Raw genomic sequence first — 21,732 nt, forward strand, 5'->3', positions numbered from 1 at the left:
GAGTTGAATATGACTGAGTGACTGCACTGAACTGAATTGAAGTGAACTGAGACTGTAGCCCATCAGGCTCCTCTGTCCATGGAATTCTCCAGGCAGGAACACTGGAGTGGGTTGCAATTTTTTCTCCAGGGAATCTTCCCCTCCCAGGGATTAAACTGGGTCTCCTGCATTGCAGGCAGATTCTTTACCATCTGAATAACCAGGGAAGGCAGATGGTAAATGCATTTGTCGTTGTTGTTCTGTCTCTGGCAAATGCTCTTGGCAAGTGCCAATTTGTAGTTGACATCAGCAAGGAATGAGGAAAAAGGTGCAGCCAAGGAGAGAGCTTTGGGTTGTCCACATGGCATAGAGGTTCTTACCAAATAAGACTAGGAGTTCAGAGTCTTCCATCACAACCCAGTCATGTTCTTTAAGGTCCTCAATGGCTTGAGAGCCAGAGGCAGCCAGTTGATTTTGAGGTTTTATATGAGATTGAAAGCAAGAGTTAGAACTGGATGTGGAACAACAGACTGGATCCAAATAGGAAAAGGAGTATGTCAAAACTGTATGCTGTCACCCTGCTTATTTAACTTATATGCAGAGAACATCATGAGAAATGCTGGGCTGGAGGAAGCACAAGCTGGAATCAAGATTGCCGTGAGAAATATCAATAACCTCAGATATGCAGATGACACCACCCTATGGCAGAAAGTGAAGAAGAACTAAAGAGCCTCTTGATGGAAGTGAAAAAGGAGAGTGAAAAAGTTGGCTTACAGCTCAACATTCAGAAAACTAAGATCATGGCATCTGGTTCCATCTCTTCATGGCAAATAGATGGGGAGACAGTGGAAACAGTGGTTGACTTTATTTTTCTGAGCTCCAAAATCACTGCAGATGGTGACTGCAGCCATGAAATTAAAAGACGCTTATTCCTTGGAAGGAAAGTTATTACCAACCTAGACAGCATATTAAAAAACAGAGACATTACTTTGTCAACAAAGGTCCATCTATTCAAGGCTACGGTTTTTCCAGTGGTCATGTACGGATGTGAGAGTTGGACTATAAAGAAAGCTGAACCCCCCAAAATGGATGCTTTTGAACTGTGGTGTTGGAGAAGACTCTTGAGAGACCCTTGGACTGCAAGGAGATCCAAGCAGTCCATCCTAAAGGAGATCAGTCCTGGGTGTTCATTGGAAGGACTGATGTTGAAGCTGAAACTCCAATACTTTGGCCACCTGATGGGAAGAGCTGACTATGTGAAAAGACCCTGATGCTGGGAAAGATGGAGGGCAGGAGGAGAAGGGGACGACAGAGGATGAGATGGTTGGATGGCATCATCTACTCGATGGACATGGGTTTGGGTGAACTCTGGGAGTTGGTGATGGACAGGGAGGCCTGGCGTGCTGTGGTTCATGGAGTCGCAGAGTGGGACACAACTGAGTGACTGCCCTAAACTGAAATGTCACATATTCCAAGGACTCGGAAAGAATGCCTAAAACTTGCCACAATAAAGGGCTTACATCTTCCTCTAGTGATGGCTTTGGCACTCAACCCTGTTCTACCCTGTTCAGACTCTAGCTTCTGAGTCCAACTGCAATTAAAATTCTTTGTGATACAAACCTCTCTTTGCCTTTAAAAGCTCCTGACGTTTATTCCCTAGCAGGACACTGTTAGTGTGGCTATTTCTATATGTGTTCGCAATTGTAACTCTTTGATCCTATGTAAATATGCCGGGCAAGATTATTGCCTCTGGGGTTTAAGGTCCACAGGACCAACGACAGACTTTATTATCTGACTGTATGCTTTTTGTTAGCCAATAATTAAAAACACCGAGATATTTTGTTGCATATAATTACCTTTAAAGTTTTTTCCTCCAAATCATACTGACTAGATTTTACTTACTTGAAAATTTCTCCAAGATTTGCATAAAAAGTAATAATAGCTGAGGACTGTGGCTACGCTCAGTCTTTTCACGAGGGAAACGCTTGTTTGCTAAACCTGTATTAACTTTTAGCTGAGAAATGGTAGTTAAAGCAGAATTTTGTAAAGATTATACCAAAGGGCTTTCTTGGGTCTACTTTTTAATCTGTACATCCGTCAGAACACGTTAAGGCGAGACCCCGGGGCTTTGTAACGCAAACCGGAACCGAGGGAACTACACTACCCAGAAGACCATGCGCCGGTCTGCCTTGTTCTCCGCACCAATGAAGCCCCCAAACTCTGGCTCTTCCTGGATTACGAAAAGGGAGGGGGTGGGATTTCCGGCGCCTTTTTGATGGCGGTCGTTTGACGGCTTTTGCTGCAGAGTGCAGAACCTGAGACTCTAAATAACTCGGTGCAGCCGGCCTTAGGGAAACTGGGAAGAACCCAAGGGGCGCCGTCCACAGTGCACAGGAGTGAGCGGACTTCGGGACACTTCCAGGATTTTCGGCCCAGGTCTCCGCCATTATCTCGCGCTTCTGCTGGCACCACTGCGCCCACAGGGTCCTATGGCAACCGACGCGCTGCAGGACCCGCCCCAGGTGACAGTTCCGTCCCCAGATCCTCAAGCCCCCGTGAGGGTCTCCTGCTCACGGCGCCGCGGCTTAGGCCCGTCTGCAGAAGTTTAGGCGTGCGTGTGTGGCGGTCCCCTTTCTGACACGCTGTGTGCTGAAGTGTGGAGTGTTAAAGGCCGTGGGCCCGGCACATGCCGATCCTTGGAGGCGCACATGAGCCAGAGCGTTAGGGAAACTTGGGGTTGGAGTCCTCTCTGCAGGGACAGGGCATATGAAGAGGAGTCAATCGTCTGGGTCAACTGGGCCGAGAGCATTCTGGGAGGCATGGAGGGTTGCGAATAAATTAGGAATTCACTTGAGTTTTAAAGTATCTCAAAGCCAGCTCCGAGGAGTACAGACTGGGGAGGAGGAGATGAGGGTGGAGGCGGGGAGACCTGGGGAGGCTTCTGAGTTAGAATCCGAAGAGTAAGGTGTTTTCTGGACGAGAGTGATGGGTATGGCAGTTGCTGACCTGAAACAAGTAGCCTGCCCTGTATTTCTCACACAAAAATGGGCTTCAAAAAAATTTTTTTTCAGGATCTTTCGGGAAATTGCAATTGGGGTGTGTCACTATGGGGGAGTTAACACTTTTATAGAGATTACAAAGGGAAGTTAAAACGGCTCTAGTCACCAAAAAGCCCATGGCTTTTCATTGTCTGAGTCCTTTCCAGGAAAAAGGAGACTCTTCTTCCTTTGGAATACCATTCTTGTCTCAGGTCAGTGAGGGCTCCCTCTTCTGGTGTGCCAACTCGAATTGAGGTTTCTGTTTAATAATTTTTTTTTCCCAAAGGAACGTAACAGATAATATTTCTAATAAGTCTTAAAGGTAATTGGCATGATTTCCTGGTGAAGTAAATGTGGCTCTGAGCTAAAGACAGAGTAAAGGACAATAAAGGTTTTCTTTACGACCTGAGACCACACTGATGTGAGAAGTCAGTTTTAGGGAGAGAAGAAAAGTTGGATTTGAGACATGTTGTTTCTGAGATTCAAAATTGAGGTAATGTAGGGGCTGCTAGAATCTATAGTCTGGAATTGAGGGAGGAGGTCACTGGCTCAAGGATGTCTTTGTGGGGACACCTAAATCTGGATCTCAAATTTAGGTGGGAAAATTTTTTCACTTTTCTGTGAAAGGGGACCTGAGATGAACGAAGAGGTGGGGCTGGAGGGCAGAGTGGGTGGGACTTTGAGATGCTGCCTGAAAATGGGAGGGTCCTAAGGCTCCAGGGCTTTATAAGAAAGCAAGGGTATAAGGAGTAAAGAGCTTTGCCTGGGAAGGAGGTGGAGAAGGAGGGGTGAGGTTGTGTACATTGACTGATGAATACTCCGCCAGCTGACTGTCTGTTCCTTTTGGAGCCACAAAAATTGGGCAATGCTGACCAGTCAGTCAGTCTTAAGTTCAGTGAAAGGGCACAGGTGCCTCAGCTCTTCCAGGAAACTACAAGGTTAAAAATGTATAGACTGAACAACAAAGGCCCGTCTAGTCAAGGGTATGGTTTTTCCAGTGGTCATGTATGGATGTGAGAGTTGGACTATAAAGAAAGCTGAGCCCCCCAAAATGGATTCTTTTGAACTGTGGTGTTGGAGAAGACTCTTGAGAGTCCCTTGGACTGCAAGGAGATCCAACCAGTCCATCCTAAAGGAGATCAGTCCTGGGTGTTTATTGGAAGGACTGATGTTGAAGCTGAAACTCCAGTACTTTGGCCACCTCATGCAAAGAGTTGACTCATTGGAAAAGACCCTGATGCTGGGAGGGATTGGGGGCAGCAGGAAAAGGGGATTACAGAGGATGAGATGGCTGGATGGCATCACCGACTTGATGGACATGAGTTTGAGTAAACTCCGGGACTTGGTGATGGACGGGGAGGCCTGGCGTGCTGCGGTTCATGGGGTTGCAAAGTGTCGGACATGACTGAGCGACTGAACTGAACTGAACTAAACAAGTTAATCTTGTATAAACAAGTACTAATTGTTTAAAATGAGAATGAATATCTGTGCTAGGTTTTATCTTGGGCTCCTTGGAATTTCCTAGCTTTAGGACTGTTCTTTGTTACAACTTGCCCCTGTTTCACACAGGAGTTTATAATTGAGGTGACTTAAGATTGGACTGGTCGCCAGGAAGTAAGGAGAATAGAAGGTTAAATTCTCAGCCCCATGTGGAAGTTCCCAAGAATCAGAGGGGAACTGGAGATCATGTATAAAAATTGCTGAGGAATAAAATTCAAGGAGCCTCAAGATCACTGAACACCTTGAAACAATGGAAGTCTTGGGAGGGTGGCTTGTACTGAAAGGGCCTGAAACCCTTGCTGCCCTCCACTTCCACTACCTAGACCTAGACATCCCTTCCATTGGGCTGTTCTAAGTTGTATCCATTACAGTAAGCCAGCAGTAAGAAAAGTGTTTTCCTAATTTTCATGGGTTATTTTATCAAATTATAAATACTGACAGGTTCAGGGAAATCCCTGAATTTGTAGCCAGTGGGACAGAAGTACTGGTAGCCTGGGGACCAGGGATTGGAACTGGCTTCTCAGAAGAGGTCAATTTATGGGACTGAGCTCTTAAACCTATGGTCACGAATTTCAGGGAGTATAATATCAGGAGTGAATTCTGTCATGAAATCAAATAATTGGTAGTGGAAAAGAGATACTTTGTCTCAGAAAGCCTTGAAAGACATGTAAGGAAATCCTGATTTAAAAAAAAAAAAACATTTATAGAAATCTTAATCCTGTGTTATGTCATAGTGAATCTTAGCGTGGGAGAGGTTAATAATGCATTTGATGTTTACACAACATTAGGAGATAGACATCTTAAGTGTTACCCTTTCACACCTGGGCTTCCCTGGTGGCTCAGAGGGTAAAAAGCCTCTGCCTGCAATGCAGAAGACCCAGGTTTGATCCCTGGGTTGGGAAGATCCCCTGGAAAAGGAAATGACAACCCACTCTAGTACTCTCGCCTGGAAAATCCCATGGATGGAGAAGCCTGGTAGTCCATGGGGTTGCAAAGAGTCGGACACAACAGAGCAACTTCACTTCACTTAACTTTTACACCTGAAGACACTGAGACTCAAGGAAGTTGAGTCTTTATCAAAGGCTATCAGAGTTGTCAGGTTATAGCTCTGAGGTCAGAGGTCAGCCTGAGGTGACTCATCTTCAGGAAAGGACACAGCTCCACCTTTCCATCCTCACCAAGATAACCTTGATCTCAGATCCTCCCTCTTTTCACAGGTTCCCATGGTAGCAGCAACCTTTATGGTCCCTGGACAGGTAAGTGGAGGAAGCCCTAGTACCTCTCCCGATGTCATCCCACCCCTAGTATTGACACACAGATACAAGAGACACAGTTATCCTGGGCTTGTTGGGCTTTAGTTCTAGCCCTGGGGTCACCTCAGGCGCAGGACCTGTGAAGTGGTACTGAGGTGGTCTCATGTGTCCAGTGGAGAAGATGAGGTGGTGAGATGTTCCTGGGACTGGAGCCAGCCTGTCCATGTGCCTGGAGGTGAGACCAAGTCGGGTGTGTCCAGGACACTGCAGGACCCAGGACGTGGGTGGATAGACAGAGCGCAGCCTCTCCTGGGGTGGGGGCCTGAGGAGCTGGGTGCTTTTCTGCTGTGCAGGGTCAGGGACAGTCGTCTGACATGACACCACGACGTTTGCCTTTAGGTGAGAGTAGGGACACTGTGTCTGAGACGGGAAGTGAGAAGTAGGAGTGATGGGACTTCCTTGGTGGTCCAGGGGCTAAGACTCTGCGCTCCCCATGTAGGGGGCCCAGGGTTCGATCCCTGGTCAGGGAACTGGATCCCACATGCCACAAATAAGAGCTGGTGCAGCCAACAAAAAGTAGGAGTGATGAGCAGGAGGACTGTCTGAATTATGTATCCTCGTGCTGAGTCTGAGATGTGACAGGGGTGTCTCACTGGAGGTGTCAGGTCTACAACTAGACACACATCTGAAGATCAGGTGGGGGCAGGGTCCAGGTGTGAAGATACTCCTGAGCAGGTGGACAATGTCAGATTCCAGGCCCTCAGGTCACGGTGTTGTGCCATGAAGGCTGTGCTATGTTGTGGGGAGGGTGTTTTAGTTACAGAGGCCGCTGTGAACTCATGTGTCCCCCTCCTGACAGGGCCATGTGACCTTTGAGGACGTGGCAGTGTCCTTCTCCCAGGAGGAGTGGGGGCTCCTCGGCGAGGCTCAGAGACTCCTGTACTATGACGTCATGCTGGAGAACCTGTCCCTGATAGCCTCCCTGGGTAAGAACTGCGTCCGCACACACCGCCTGTGCTGGGCTCGGCCCTTCTCTCTGCGTGGCTCACTCCAGCCTTCCCAGCCTGGGTCATGGACACTGCTTCCTTCCCTGGCTTCCTGGCATTTGAGCTTTGTGCCCCCACCCATGCATGTCTAGTCCTGTGTCACATGCCCTGAAGCCTTTCACAGAAGTGTTTGGTCTCGGAGGCTTGTTAACTGTCTGTCCAGTTTGCTTGTTACTTCCAGTTTGCTTTGCCATCGCTTGTGTGGTGACTATTCTGCTGGGTGGGAGATCTGTGTCACAGATTTTAACCCTTTTTGTGTGCACTGCCTGTCTCAGGAATTAGAGACATGTGGTCAGCATTTATGGTCAACACTAGGTTATTTTTGGAAGACTACTTAAGGTTCTTCTAGTACCATGTTTTTTTTTTTTTTTTTTCCTGAAGTCTGTCATTGGTTGATTGACCCTGGGCCAGTGTCTTTCTCATAATGGCCCCATTTTCCCCTCAGGCCTTTGATCTAGTAAGTTCCACAGTCACCCAACCTGACCTGGGGGTGGAGGTGGCCCTGGGTGCCTGACGAGGTAGACACTTCCCTAGTCATTGGAAGAGGGTTGCTGGATCCTGGGCCTGGTGAGCAGGGGCTGTAGGAACGCACATCATAGGTCATTTCTAATCCTACAGGGAAATGTCCTTTGCTCACTAGTGTTTTAGTGCCCAGATTTATCATGGTCATACTCTTTTCTTTCTTTTCCTCCCTGTTGTGACACTTGGTCCACTTTTCCTTTCACTGTGACTTCTCACCTCTTTCTGTCTTCTACCTAAGTGTCCTCCACATCTCCCCTTTCCCTCTCTCTTTGAAACCTTCTCCAATATTATGTGTTTAGCATATCGTATATGTTTATGTTTAATGTATTTTTAGAGGTGCATGTTTACTTGTATGGTATTTGAACACCAGGCAAACAGGTATAATTGCATTTTCCTGGATTAGGACACACGCTGTACAGAGCTGACACTTGTCTCCACCAGAAAACCCTGGTGACTGCCACTGGCCAAGGACTGAGTTGTTCCAGGGTCTCCTCCTGGCGCAGCTCCATATCCTGTGTTCTCCTTAGTTTGAAACATTTCTATTTTTGTGACCACCAGGGACCGAGAAATGCATCGTATCCCCTTCTACCACTTGACCCTTCCTCCCTTGTTTTGAACACAAACCCATGGGCTCATTCCTACATATGTACTTCCCCACCAGAGTCTCCATACACTTTATCAGCATTTTTTATGGTTTTAGGGTGTTGGCGTGGAGGAGATACCGAAGAGGCCAGTTCTGAACAATGTGTTTCTGCAGAACAAGTGACACGAGACAGGAATCCACAGGTGGACCCATGTATCCTGAAGGCTGTCACTTCCACTGACATGTGTGCCCTGATGGAGAAAACCCTGCCCTCTTCTGGGGCTTCTGGGAAAATGCTCACTTCTCACTTGCAGCAGCACCAAACACAGCTCAGTGGAGAGAAACGTCTCAGGAGGGATGAGAACGGGGCCTTGCTCGTGACGAGCTGCAAGATCTTTGTACCTGACACTGTGTTCACATGTGGAGAGGTTGAGGAGGATTTCCTCGGTAGCCTGGGCTTTCTCCAGCACCAGCCCCCCCATGATGGAGAGCATCCACACAGAAGTAGGCAGAGCAGGGGGGGCTCTCACCCTGGGCAAGGGCATTACAAGTGCAGCGAATGTGGCAAAGCCTTCAGTAAGAAGTACAAATTCACAGAGCACCTGAGAGTTCACACTGGAGAAAAACCATATAAGTGCAATGACTGCGGGAAATTCTTTAGACTCCGAGGGGGTCTCTCTCATCATCGGAGAGTGCACACAGGAGAAAAGCCTTTCGATTGCAGTAAATGTGGGAAAGTCTTCATCTACAAATGTAAGCTTGTTCAGCACCAAAGAGTCCACACTGGAGAAAGACCCTATGAGTGTCAGGAATGTGGGAAAGCATATGCCCGCAAGGATTCACTTGTCCAGCACCAAAAAGTCCACACTGGAGAGAAACCTCATAAGTGCAGTGAATGTGGGAAGCTCTTCCTGTACAGAAATAAACTCCTTGTGCACCAGAGAATCCACACTGGAGAAAAGCCTTTTAAGTGCACCGAATGTGGGAAATCCTTTAGTTACAAAACAAGTCTTATTATCCACCAGAGAACTCACACTGGAGAAAGGCCTTATATGTGTGGTGAGTGTGGGAAAGCCTATGTCAACAAAAAGAGTCTTATTGTCCACCAGAGAATCCACAGTGGAGAAAAAGTTTATGCCTGTAAGAAATGTGGGAATTTGTTTGTGAGCAGCTTCGCCCTGAACAAACACCAGAATGTTCACACCTCACAGAGGCATTATGAGTGCAGTGAATGTGGGAAAGGGTTCAAGAGGAAAATCACACTTGATGAGCACCAGAGAATCCACACTGGAGAAAGACCCTATGTGTGCAATGAATGTGGGAAAGCCTTCAAGCTGAAGAACACACTAATTAGCCACCAAAACGTCCACACTAGAGCAAAGCCTTTCCAATGCAGTGAATGTGGGAAGCCCTACAGTAACAAAACAAGTCTTATTGTCCATCAGAGGATCCACACTGGAGTGAAGCCTTTTCAGTGCAATGAGTGTGGGAAGCCTTACAGTTACAAAACAAGTCTAATTGTCCACCAGAGAACCCACAGTGGAGAAAGGCCTTATGCGTGTAGTTCTTTGTACACAGCTCCAAGGTCATGATCTAATATGTGTGTGTGTGTGTGTGTGTGTGTGTGCGTGTGTTCAGTCACTCTATCATGTCCAGCTCTTTGCAACCTTCTGAACTATAGCCTGCTAGGCTCCTCTGTCCATGGGACTCTCCAGGCAAGACTACTGGGTTGGGTTGCCATTTCCTACTCCAGGGGATCTTCCCGCCCAAGGGATCAAACCCATGTCTCTTGCATTGGCAGGTGGACCCTTTACCACTGCGCCACCAATGTTCACACTGGAGAAATGCCTTCTGGACTCATGCTTTCCTTCACTTGAGTTAATATCTAGTAGCACAACTCGTCATAGAGTAAGTGAATGTTAAACTCATGTAGGGTCAGTCCAACTCTTCCCAAAAGTGGTGGTGTCCTTTTATAGTCTCATCAGAAGCACCACAAGCCAAGTTCCTGTTCTTTACATTCTTACTTGGTATGTTCAGGCTTTCCAATTTTAGTGACACCATAGTTGTATAGTGGGCCCAAGTGATTTTAATTTGCATTTCTCTAATGATATGATGCCGAGTGGTCTTCCATGTGTTAATTTCCAACCACATATCATTCTTGAAATTTCTGTTCATATAACTTGTTCTAATTACTGAGTTTTGACGTTTTGTCATTGCTTACTGATTAAGGTACTCTTATGGAAATACTTAGCAATACAATCTTCCAGATTTGGTTTAGTCTTTTCAATCACTTAATCCAGAGAAAAAGTTTTTAATTTTATTGTAGCCTAATTTGTTCATTTATTCTCTTTACTTTTTCCCTTGCTTCCTCCTGTAACTTTTATGGTTTGAGGTTTTTACTGATGTAAGTGAATCATTTTCAGTTAATTGTGGGGTTTAATTTTTAAAATATGGACACCCAATTTCTGCCATAATAGTGATTTAAAGATCATACCTTTCCCCCTGAATTGCTTTAGTACTTCATTGAAGGTCAATCATTTATGTTCTGTTGCATTTATCTACTTTATTTATGCCAGTATTTTCACGTATTGACTAATTTGTTTTCATAATATGTCTTGAAATCAACATTGTGTACTCCTTTGACTTCCTTTTTTTTTTTTCTTCAAAGTCATAGCCGTTCTTGGATCTTTGCTTTTCATATGAAGTTTAGAATCCACCTTCTAGTTTATACAGTACAAAAATCCTACTAGGAGTTTGAGTGGGGTTGCATTGATTTGTTTTTATTTTTTATTTTTGGCCATGTTGTGTGGCTTACAGGATCTAGAGTCCCTCAACCCAGGCCATGGAAGTGAAAACACAAGAGTTCTAACCAGTGGACCACCAGGACATTTCCTTAATTTTCAATTTAGGAAGAAATACTGAGTGTCCCAATCCATAAACATACATCTCCTTTTATTTAGATCTTAATTTTTGTTAACATTGTTTTTAGATTTCTTTTTATTGGTCTTGCATATGTGTTTTCTAAATCTGGTAATACTGTGAATGGGAATTAATTTTTTTTTTCCTTTGTGAATTGTTCAGTGCTAGTACACTGAGAGAGATCAAACTGCAGATAGAAGCAATCCTTCTTAATCATTTTATAAATAACATCTACAAAAAGTTATTATAAATACTGTATTTTTGAGCCATTATTAAAGTATTCCTTTTAGCATAAAAGGACAGCTGCTCATTGTTCTCAATTCAGCATTATCCTGGAGTTCCAATTTCATTATAAGGCAAAATAATAAATATGAAGCAATTGGAAAGGAGGAAATAAACCATCTATATATAGTAGGTCCTTAGTTTTCATCTTCACTAGTAGTCCAAATATGGACACTCAATTTAATGACTGGACTCATCATAAACTCCTTATTTTTTTATCACCCATTTGCTGCCCTTACTTCCTTAGGAACCATCACCTTCTATGACACCATGCAACTTAAATAGAAGAACTGCTTATTGTATTTTTCTATCAAATACTAAGTTCCAGCAGGGAAATATGTATTTAAATGTTGTGCACTGACATATTCCATATTCCTAGAAACATGTCTGAAACTCCTGGGATAATAAATGTCTTGAAATATAGAACAAAAGGAAAATACACACTTAACATTCATTTGCACAACTGTGGATATACCTTCTAATTCTCCTCACTCTGCTTTTTCCTTCAATTTCCCTGCCCTCAGTGCTCTGAGTTATGGGAAGAAGTCATGTTTTGCAAAAAGTCTTTAAATCAATTTAAAAAATCCCCAATAGGCATTTTCCTTCCCTCACTTATTAGAACTCAGGGGTTTTTTTCCCCCGTACATTCCAGTGGGATTTTGATTATTTAAAAAACCAGCTTCCCACCATCAATTTCTTCCACTCCTGACAGATATCTATCATAGGAAGCACTTTCCATAGCTCTTGGTAGCTACACAGCCCCAAATATTTTTCAGAGTTTGTCTCCACAGCCTACACAAATAACTGTTGGTGCACTTACAGGTGATCACTTTGCCAGGGGCAGGTGACATCATGGGGGGTCTAAGCCTTTATCTCAGGCTTATATGTCCTCACTGCAGACGCACAGAGGTTGCGATGGCAGACCTTGTCCTGGGAGCAAATAAACATTTGGTAAGTATCTCTTCATTTCAGGTATCTGATTCTTAGAAAATGTTTATCTCAGGGAACCCAAGATTAACTGTTCTTTCAATTTTACTTACCGAGGTTAGGACAATAAAAAAGGAAACGCCTTAGATAGATCATATCTATGGATACATATAGATACAGACAAGAACAAACCCATAAAAACAGGAAAGGCATTTGCTGAGGAAACCAGAGGCAAGTTGGCCCTCATCAATGTGCTTCAGGAGTGCCTGACACCTCCTCCCTCTCCTCTAGATAAGGTGACAGTGAAAATGTTAGTTGCTCAATTGTGTCTAACTCTTTGCAACCCTATGGACGGTAGCCTGCCAGACTCCTCTCCTTGGGATTCTCCAGGCAACAATACTGGAGTGGGTTGTCATTCCCTTCTCCAGGGGATCTTCCCGATTCAGGAATCGAACCCAAGTCTCCTGAATTGTAGGCAGATTACTGAGTCATGAGGGAAGCCGTCAAGATGAGGTAGGTTGTAAGTAATAAGATGAAGATGAGCTCCCCCAGTCTAGGTTGACACCTAGGTTCTGTGTGCATATGTGCTTAGATGCTTTAGTCATGTCCAACTCTATGACCCCATGGACGGTAGCTCACCAGGCTCCTCTGTCCATGGGATCCTCCAGGCAAGAATACTGGAATGGGTTTCCATGCCTCCCTCCAGGGGATCTTCCCAACCAGGATCAAACCCACGTCTCCTGCATTGCAGGTGGAGCCATCTGGGAAGTCCTAGGGTCTCTGTAGTATCTGATGATTGGGGCATGTTATGTTACGGAGCCTTTAATGATGTGTCTCTAAATTCCTGTCCTTAGTGGAAGGCTGTTCATTGCATCTCAAGTACGTGGATGTTTTCTTTCTCAGTAATCAACACTCTACCCTCCTGGGGTCTCGGCTTCCATTCCTTACCTGTAAAAATGGATCCATTGTTCTGTCATCTATCCATCATCTACCTATTTATCTATCTTCTATTTGTATCTATCATCTACCTATATGCACGCATGCTCAGTTGCTCAGTCGTGTCCAACACTTCTGCGACCCCATGGACTGTAGCCCGCCAGGCTCCTTCTGTCCTTCAGATTCTCCAGGCAAGAATACCTAGGAGTGGGTAGTGATTTCCTTCTCCAGGGGGTCTTCCCAACCCAGTGATTGAACCCTGGTCTCCTGCATTGGCAGGTGGATTCTTTACCACTGAACCACCTAGAAAACCCACTTAAATATCTATCACATATTTATCTCTATCATCCGCCTTACTCTGGTTTCATCTCAGTAACATCCCATCTATAATTTTTTTAAACAGAAAAATTGGAGCCAGACATTTTAGAAGAATGGCATCACCCTACACTCAATGAGAAGGGAGCATTTAGTTTAGAACCTTCCTGTCTCCACAGAACCTGTATGATCAGAAGAAGTTATCAGTCATTACTGCCAGTGACTCCCTGGAGGTCATTAAGAGTGGAGCAATCCATAACCTCAGCAATGTCACAGTTATCAGACTTAGGTTTATGTAAATGCCCTAATTTCCGCAGTAAATTCTACTGACATGTCTTCGTTATTTAACTTCATTTTGGGACTCTTATCAAGATTCCTGGTTCTTTCCTTTGTCCCTTATTTTGCTTTGTTTTCTACTTATGTAACATTTTCATCACACTGGTTATATTTTCTACAACCTTAAGCAGTAGTATAAAAATCAGGTTTACTGTGAATATTTTGAACAAACCACTTGAGGATAAACTGAACAATGAGATTGATACACTGCAGTCTTCCCTCGCCAAGTCCCCGGGAAGGAACACTGCTCAAAACTGGTGAGGATCCCTCCAGACAGAAATGACGACTTCACACAAATGTTCAGTGAGATCTGAGAATAGCCCCTGCTTGACAGTGCAGAGTGGACTTCTGTGTATTCCCTGTCACACATCCTGACTGATGTCCAGTTGCCCATGGTCCCCGCTAGTGGGATGACTGCTTTCACCAGTCTGGAGTCGTGTCCATACAGGTTCATATATGTTTATCAAGCTGGAGTTTTCTTCCATAAAATCATGAATAACTTGAGTTACATAATCTATCATGATGAGAAGAATGAAAATACAGCTGCAAAATAATAAATGTAGATGTTACTTCTTTTAATCCAAAATCAAAGAGTATGACTTGCAGATTTGACTTAAAAAAATGTTGACATAAAGCTGTTGATTCAAGGACTTCCCTGGAGGTGCAGTGTATCAGAGTCCGCCTGCCAATGCAGGGGACACGGGTTTGATGCCTAGTTTGGGAAGATTTCACATATTGAGGAATAACACAACAACTAAGCCAGAGCTCTAGAGCCTGTGAGTTGCAACTACTGAGTCTGAGCGCTACAACTACTGAAGCCCACATGCCCTAGAGCTCCTACTCTTCAAGAAGAGAAGCCCATGCACCACAACCAGAGTAGCCCCTGGCTGCAAGCAACTAGAGAAAGCCTGCACATAGCAACAAAGACCCAGTGCAACCAAAAATAATAAATAAATTATAAATTTTTAAAAAGGGGTTGATTCAAATGAATGAAAGCACAGAGTCCTAACCACTGGACCACGAGGGAATTCCTCCTCCATTGGATTTTTTTTTAATTGAAATACTTATGGTGAAAATCAGTGATTCACATGAAGAGATCCTGTGTGTACTTTACCCAGTTTCCCTAACAGTAAGACTATATTATGATAGCACAACAATGATACTGACTTTGATACCATCACCTGATCTTATTCAGATTCTCCTAGCTATATTTGTACTCAGGTGTGTGTTGGAGAAGGAAATGGCAGCCCACTCCAGTATTCTTGCCTGGAGAATCCTGTGGATGGAGGAGCTTGGTGGGCTGCTGTCCATAGGGTCTCACAGAGTCAGACACGACTGAGGCAACTTAGCATGCATGTATGCACTGGAGAAGGAAATGGCAACCCACTCCAGTGTTCTTGCCTGGAGAATCCCAGGGACGGAGGAGCCTGGTGGGCTGCCGTCTATGGGGTCACAGGGAGTCAGACACGACTGAAGCGACTTAGCAGCAGCAGCAGCAAGTATGTGTGTGTTTATTCCTCAGGGTCTTTATTTTTATTTTTTGGCCACAGCACATGGCATGCAGGATCTTAAGTTCCCTGACCAGGGATCAAACCAATGCCCTCTGCAGTGAAAGTCAGAGCCTTAGCCACTGGACTGCCAGGGAAGTCCCTCTTCCAGGTTTTAAGCCGCTTTTCTTTGTCCTAGATGTGCCATCAATGTAACATACAGTCTCTCCACTTTTTCTTCAATTTTTCTATTGATCTTATGGATTTTTAAATTCCATTTTGATTGAACTCTGTTTAAACATTATAGAAACACTTAAATTTCTACAAACTCAAAACTATAATATAAGAAAATGTGATAACTTACATTCCTGTCTTTCCAAACTGTTAAATCTCTGTCCCTATATATTTTTACTTCTACATGACTCAAAATACACGGTATACTTTGTACACTGTTCTAGACTATAGTCTTTCACTTAAGAATATATCCTGGGGATCTTCCTGGCAGTCCAGTGGCTAAGATGTTACACTGCCACTGCAGGGGGCACGGATTCAAACCTGGCTGGTGAACGAAGATCCCCTAGGCCATGCAGCATGGCCAAAAGAAGAAAATCCAAAAATAAGTGATATCCTACTGAATTTGTCTTTCTGTGTCTGACTTATTTCACTTAGGAAAATACTCTCCAAGTCTATCCATAGCAGCAGTATTTACTTTCACTTTCAGTATTCCACTGTATATGTTTTTGTTTTTTTTTTGGGTAGATCCCATAAAATTTTCTCCACATATCAATTTCCAGTTCAGTTCAGCCACTCAGTCACGTCCGACTCTTTGCGACCCCATGAACCGCAGCACGCCAGGCCTCCCTGTCCATCACCAACTCCCAGAGTCTATCCAAACTCATGTCCATTGAGTCGGTGATGCCATCCAACCATCTCATCATCTGTCCCCCCTTCTTCTCCTGCCCTCAATCTTTCCCAGTAGCAGGGTCTTTTCAAATGAGTCAGCTCTTTGCATCAGGTGGCCAAAGTATTGGAGTTTCAGCTTCAACATCAGTCCTTCCAATGAACACCCAGGACTGATCTCCTTTAGGATGGACTGGTTGGATCTCCTTGCAGTCCAAGGGACTCTCAAGAGTCTTCTCCAACACCACAGTTCAAAAGCATCCATTCTTTGCCGCTCAGCTTTCTTTATAGTCCAACTCTCACATACATACATGACCACTGGAAAAACCATAGCCTTGGTGAGACGGACCTTTGTTGACAAAGTAATGTCTCTGTTTTTTAATATGCTGTCTAGGTTGGTCATAACTTTCCTTCCAAGGAATAAGCATCTTTTAATTTCATGGCTGCAGTCACCATCTGCAGTGATTTTGGAGCCCAGAAAAATAAAGTCAACCACTGTTTCCCCATCTGTTTGCCATGAAGTGATGGGACCAGATGCCATGATCTTAGTTTTCTGAATGTTGAGCTTTAAGCCAAACTTTTCACTCTCCTCTTTCACTTTCATTAAGAGGCTCTTTAGTTCTTCACTTTCTGCCATAAGCATGGTGTCATCTGCATATCTGAGGTTATTGATATTTCTCCCAGCAATCTTGATTCCAGCTTGTGCTTCTTCCAGCCCAGCTAGATCAATTAAATAAATTTTATTTTACCCTTAACAAAGAGAAATTTTATTTCTTTTTATCGCCTCATTATGATGACTATAACCTCCATCTCAATATTAAATAGATGTCTAGTTTTATTAAAATTTTCAGTATGCTACTGAATCCAAGTCTTGTTTAATTTGTCTTACTTTTCTACTTTCTTTTTCCCCCCCTACTTTCTTAAGGGACAATATGCCATTAAGTTGAGGTCATACTTTTTGAATATGTATTTGATCTATTAATTTAAAAATTATAAATAAAAAATATAGGTGTTTAGTCCATAAAAAAGTTTCACAGCAAAAGCTAGACTGGTGTTTGAATAACATCTAGATGTGATACACCCTAGTCAAGTTGAATATAAAATTAATCATTACAAGTCCACCTCTTGTCAATTTGGCACCCACACAAACTCAAACCATTCCTAACCTCCAAATAAAGACAACAAGGTTATACTTCCACCTAACATGATACAACTATCCCATGTACGACAGAAAATACACTAACATTTTCTACAGAAAGGATGCAGATTCCTTGGGTGATGGTCACTCTTCTGCTTGATATCCTATAACCAAATGCTATGATATATGTGGGCTTCCTGGTGGTCCAGTGGTTAAGACTTCACCTTCCAATGATGTGGGTTCAATCCGTGGTCAGGAAGCTAAGATTTCACATGCCTAGTGGCCAAAATACCAAAGCATAAAACAGAAGCAAATACTATAAATTTAATAATATACAGTGAATAAATATTGAAATGTTAAGACAACTTTTTTTTTTTTTTTTTGGCTGTGCTAGGTGACTTAAAGGATTGGTTCCCTAACCAGGGATTGAACCTGGATCACTGCACTGAAAATGCAGAATCCTAACCACTGAACTATCAGGGAACTCCCCAATACTACTTTTGTTATATAAGGGGATGAAAGAAGAAAGAAAAAGATACTGAATTCATTCATGAATTCAGAGACATAAATACACATTCATGACGAGAGAAGGAAGAAATACTTATGATATTACAGATTACTATCCTCATTTCTGTATGGTCATATAACCACAACTAATGTATCTCTTCTGCAACCCATTTGAAATTCCTTTGGTCCTCAGTACCACTTCAGATGTTCTTTTTTATTCCCTAGTAGGTGACCAATCATTCATTCCTGATGGGTCTGGGCTATGAGTTGTCCTGCCTAAATTAGGCTGTTATAGTTTTCACTGACTTTAATCATGGGTCACAACAAGACACTTCAGGTACCTCTGCATTCCAGACACACACTTCCTTTGTGCTAGTAGCAGTGGGAAGTATAGTCCAATTCGCTCCTGGTATCAGACTCAACCACCAGAGCCAGCACAGTAACTCTCTGCCTGTTGATTCAGAAGTTTGAGGAGCTCAAAGTGGCCGATTGGCAGGGTCATCTTCCAGGACAATGGAGTCATTCTTTTGCAACAGAAGCAGCACAACTCCCATTAGAACAAAGACCTCTACACAATTAGCACTTCGTGGGGACGGAAAGCAAAAGTGTCCCATAATGCCTCACTGTGGATAACTGTCAGTGGTGCCTCTCACGTGTCCGCCCCTTGATTCCAGGCTAGGGGACAAAGAGTCTGAACTGTCATTTGATGATTCCGAGCATATACGGCCTCCTGAGAAATCTCTTCCTGGCCCTCCAAGGACTGCCCCACACAATCCACCAGGGCCCCCAGACACATGTGAGGGCCATGCTGATCAGGGGGCCTCTCTGCTGAGACTGTGCTGATCAGGAAGGTCCCCGGTGGCACTGATGACAAATGCCATGAAGATCTGCCTGACCCCTCCTCCCTTCTGAGAACAGCCCTGCTGTGAGCTGTGAGGACACATGACCCTACCAGGTTGGGTCCGGCAGCTTCCCGGCAGAGAAGTCAGGAACAGGGACCTCAGACCGAGCCTAAGGGTGCTGGGTGCCAGGACGAGGGCTGGTGTTCAGAGGGACATTACTTCTATCCCCCTGACCCCTGCTACATACACAGATCAGGCAGGAGGAGGAGGGGCCAGCAAACTGCAGGGCCCGTGGGGAGCAGGAAAGGTGACTCCCGTGACCTTCTGGTCAGCCAGAAATCAGGAGGAGGCTGGGTCCCCACAGGTCTAATTGCTGAGCACGTACCCAGGGAGACCAGGAGCCCGCAGGTCTCCAGCATCACCTCCCGGAACAGGGTCCTCTGGTCTAGGTCAAGCTGTCCCCATTCCTCCCGGGTGGAGGTCATGGCCACATCCTTGAAGGTCACCACCACCTGGAGAGTCAAAACACAGCAACATTGGTGCTGTGCACTTGGGTGGGATCAAGACTGTCACTCTTGCTGGTGAAGGTACAGAGACCCATGAGGTGCAGAGAATCATGAGGCCTGCTGATGGCCAAGTTCTGTGCTGGGTTCAAGGGGGAAGCAGATGCAGCCTTGGGATATAAAGCAATTGTGGCTGAGAGAAAAGCCTCGGGTGAAGAAGGCCACAGGAGATGACACAGACAGTGGTGTTCCACGAGGTCTGGGGGGCAGAGGTTAAGTGTTCTCGGAAAAATCCCCAAGATTCCAACAATGGCCACAGCAGTGACAGCACCTGAACTGCCCTCACCCTGTCTGAGTGCCTGCCCAGGCTGAGGGCCTCACACACTGAGGTTCAAGTGACTGCAGATCCCTCGCTCTGGGCCAGAGATCCGGGGTTCAGATGAAGAGTCTGAAGTCTGACACTTGCTGGCAGTGTGACCATAGACACAACATCTCATCATTTCTCCAAGCATCAGTGTCACCATCAATACTACACTCATTCCCACTGCGCCAGGATCTGAGAACTAAAGAGAAAATGACACGGCCACACACCAGATGTGGGAGGGCTGGCACAGTGAAGTCTGCCATGTCCGTTCTGACTTTTACTAAGCCCCCACTCAGCCCACGAGGTAAAGGCCATCATCAACTCTGTCTCAGGCAAAGACCTGAGGTCCAGGCAGCTCCAGCAAGTCAGCCACAGGGAATTCCCTGATGGTCCAGTGGTTAGGACTCCATGCTTCCACTGCAGAGGCCACAGGTTTGGTCCCTGCTTGGGGAACTAAGATTCAACATACCTTGCAGGGGAAAAAAAAAAAAAGGAAGAGAGGGAAGAAGGAAGGGAAAGAAAGTCAGTAACAACCTCAAATTTAAGAAAGGATGTGAGATTTGAACATTCAGCAAAAGATGGCAGAGAGTTTCCAGAAGATGGGCAGGTGAGAGCCAGGGGTACCTCAGCCAGAAGGAAAATGGCCGGGAAAAGACTATCCTAAGAGGAGACACTGAGGCACAGGGATGGGGGGAGAGACAGCCCTGCAGAGATCCGGGATCAGACAAGACAAAATGCAAGAGCAAACGCTGCACACCAGTCAGGAGTGAGTGCAGTGAGCAAGGGAAGAACAGAAGGGGGAGGAGCGTGGAGGTAAGCAAGGGGCGGAGCTAGTTTAGCCCTGGGGACCATAGCTGGGAGAAAGACTATTGTAAGTGTGACCGGAGCCCCTGAGTGGGAGACCCATTCATTCACTCAACCATTTGTTGAGCACCTTTTACAGGCTCAGCAGCTCTATGTCTTAGCAGAGAGCAGCAACAGGTGCTGACACTCTGGGGCTGGAAAGAGATCCTAAACAAGCAACTAAATAAACGGGCACCACCAGGTCAGATGCTGGGAAAGATTGAAGGCAGGAGGAGAAGGGGACGAGAGGATGAGACGGTTGGATGGTATCACCGACTTGATGGGCATGAGTTTGAGCAAGTTCTGGGAGTTGATGATAGACAGGGAAGCCTGGCGTGCTGCAGTCTGTGGGGTCGCAAAGAGTAGGACACGACTGAGCAACTGAACAACAACGGCCATGTCAGAGGGACCTAAAGGTTCCAAACTCAAGAAAACAGAGAGAGATGACTGAGGTGACTGTCTACTTGTGATTGGGCACCAGGGAAAGCCTCTCTCAGGAGAGCGAATGGGAGTGAGTCTGAAATAAAGTGAGGAAGGGAGTCAAGTAGGTGGGAAAGTAACAAATAAGACAAGTCCTGACAGTGATCAGGACTATGATGAGGGCACTCAGGGCGATGGCTATGGAGTCACCCAGGACCTCTAGTGTTTTTATGTCCAAAAGGACCCACATTCCTGTACACCATCATACCTGACCATTTGAATGGACTCACTTTTCAAATATAACCGAACCTCAAACAGGAAGACAGATTCACGACTGTCAGGGGAGAAGCTAGTTCCACTGGCTGTAAACTGAAAGGTAAATTCCTTGGCCTTCTGGGCTCCTGGACTGTCCTGACACCTTTTCTGTCCTAGTAGAACAGCAATCCCCAAAGTGCTGAAGACAACTGCTGTTCTTCCCCATCCCAGTCCTTATCTTTATACAGGATACAGGTCAGGGAAGCCCAAGGGTCAGATTCCCCCAGGGATGAGCCTCTGCCATCAGCATGTGCTCAGGAGGCACCTCCGTGAAAAGAGAGCCAGAGTGATGCTCCCTGGGCCGTACTGGACACGGTCAGGTATCTCATGCGCGTTTTCTAGTTCTTTCAACCCAGTTGGAGGAACTTTAACATAAAAGCCAAGGGCAGCAGGGAAAGTTGCTCAAGGTCCTATACTCGGGAAGGGGTGTGGCTGCGGCTTATAGAAAGACCTCTGGACTGTGAGGTGTGCGCTCTGTCCTCTGAGGCATGCGGTCAGGGGGATTCTAGAAAACACTTCTCTCCCTTTTACACAGTGTCCCAGGGACTGACAAGAAGAATCCACCTACCAATGCAGGAGACGCGGGCTCGATCCCTGGGTCAGAAATCCCTGGAGGTGAAAATGGCAACTCAAATCCCGTTTTTACAGATCTTAGCGAGTGCTGGCACACCAGCTTCAAGACGAAAATCCCGCTCTGGCGGCGCAGGAAGTCCCGCCTCTGACCACGCGAGCCTGCAACACCCCTTTCAATGATGCCAAACGGAGCAGAGGCTTCTG

General features: G+C 45.3%; 1 protein-coding gene and 1 non-coding gene across 3 annotated transcripts; one reads left to right on the plus strand and one right to left on the minus strand.

Moving 5' to 3' along the window:
• The first annotated feature begins 2,254 nt into the window (after positions 1-2,254).
• On the plus strand, positions 2,255-10,564 carry LOC133054977 (zinc finger protein OZF-like). 2 transcript variants are annotated; one of them, XM_061140427.1, is made up of 4 exons: positions 2,255-2,501; positions 5,735-5,773; positions 6,630-6,756; positions 8,039-10,564. In XM_061140427.1, exons 1-4 carry the CDS (start codon positions 2,469-2,471, stop codon positions 9,511-9,513), a joined length of 1,674 nt encoding a protein of 557 aa, XP_060996410.1. In that variant the 5' UTR covers positions 2,255-2,468; the 3' UTR covers positions 9,514-10,564. The 2 variants fall into 2 exon arrangements, with proteins under 2 accessions (XP_060996410.1, XP_060996411.1); XM_061140428.1 differs by lacking the exon at positions 2,255-2,501 and adding an exon at positions 5,944-6,005.
• Positions 10,565-17,572: 7,008 nt separating this feature from the next.
• TRNAE-UUC (transfer RNA glutamic acid (anticodon UUC)) lies at positions 17,573-17,644 on the minus strand. Its single transcript has one exon. It is a non-coding gene; the product is annotated as a tRNA-Glu (tRNA).
• Between the last annotated feature and the right edge of the window lie 4,088 nt (positions 17,645-21,732).

The sequence above is a fragment of the Dama dama genome, chromosome 4, assembly GCF_033118175.1.
Source record: "Dama dama isolate Ldn47 chromosome 4, ASM3311817v1, whole genome shotgun sequence".
Taxonomy (NCBI): domain Eukaryota; kingdom Metazoa; phylum Chordata; class Mammalia; order Artiodactyla; family Cervidae; genus Dama; species Dama dama.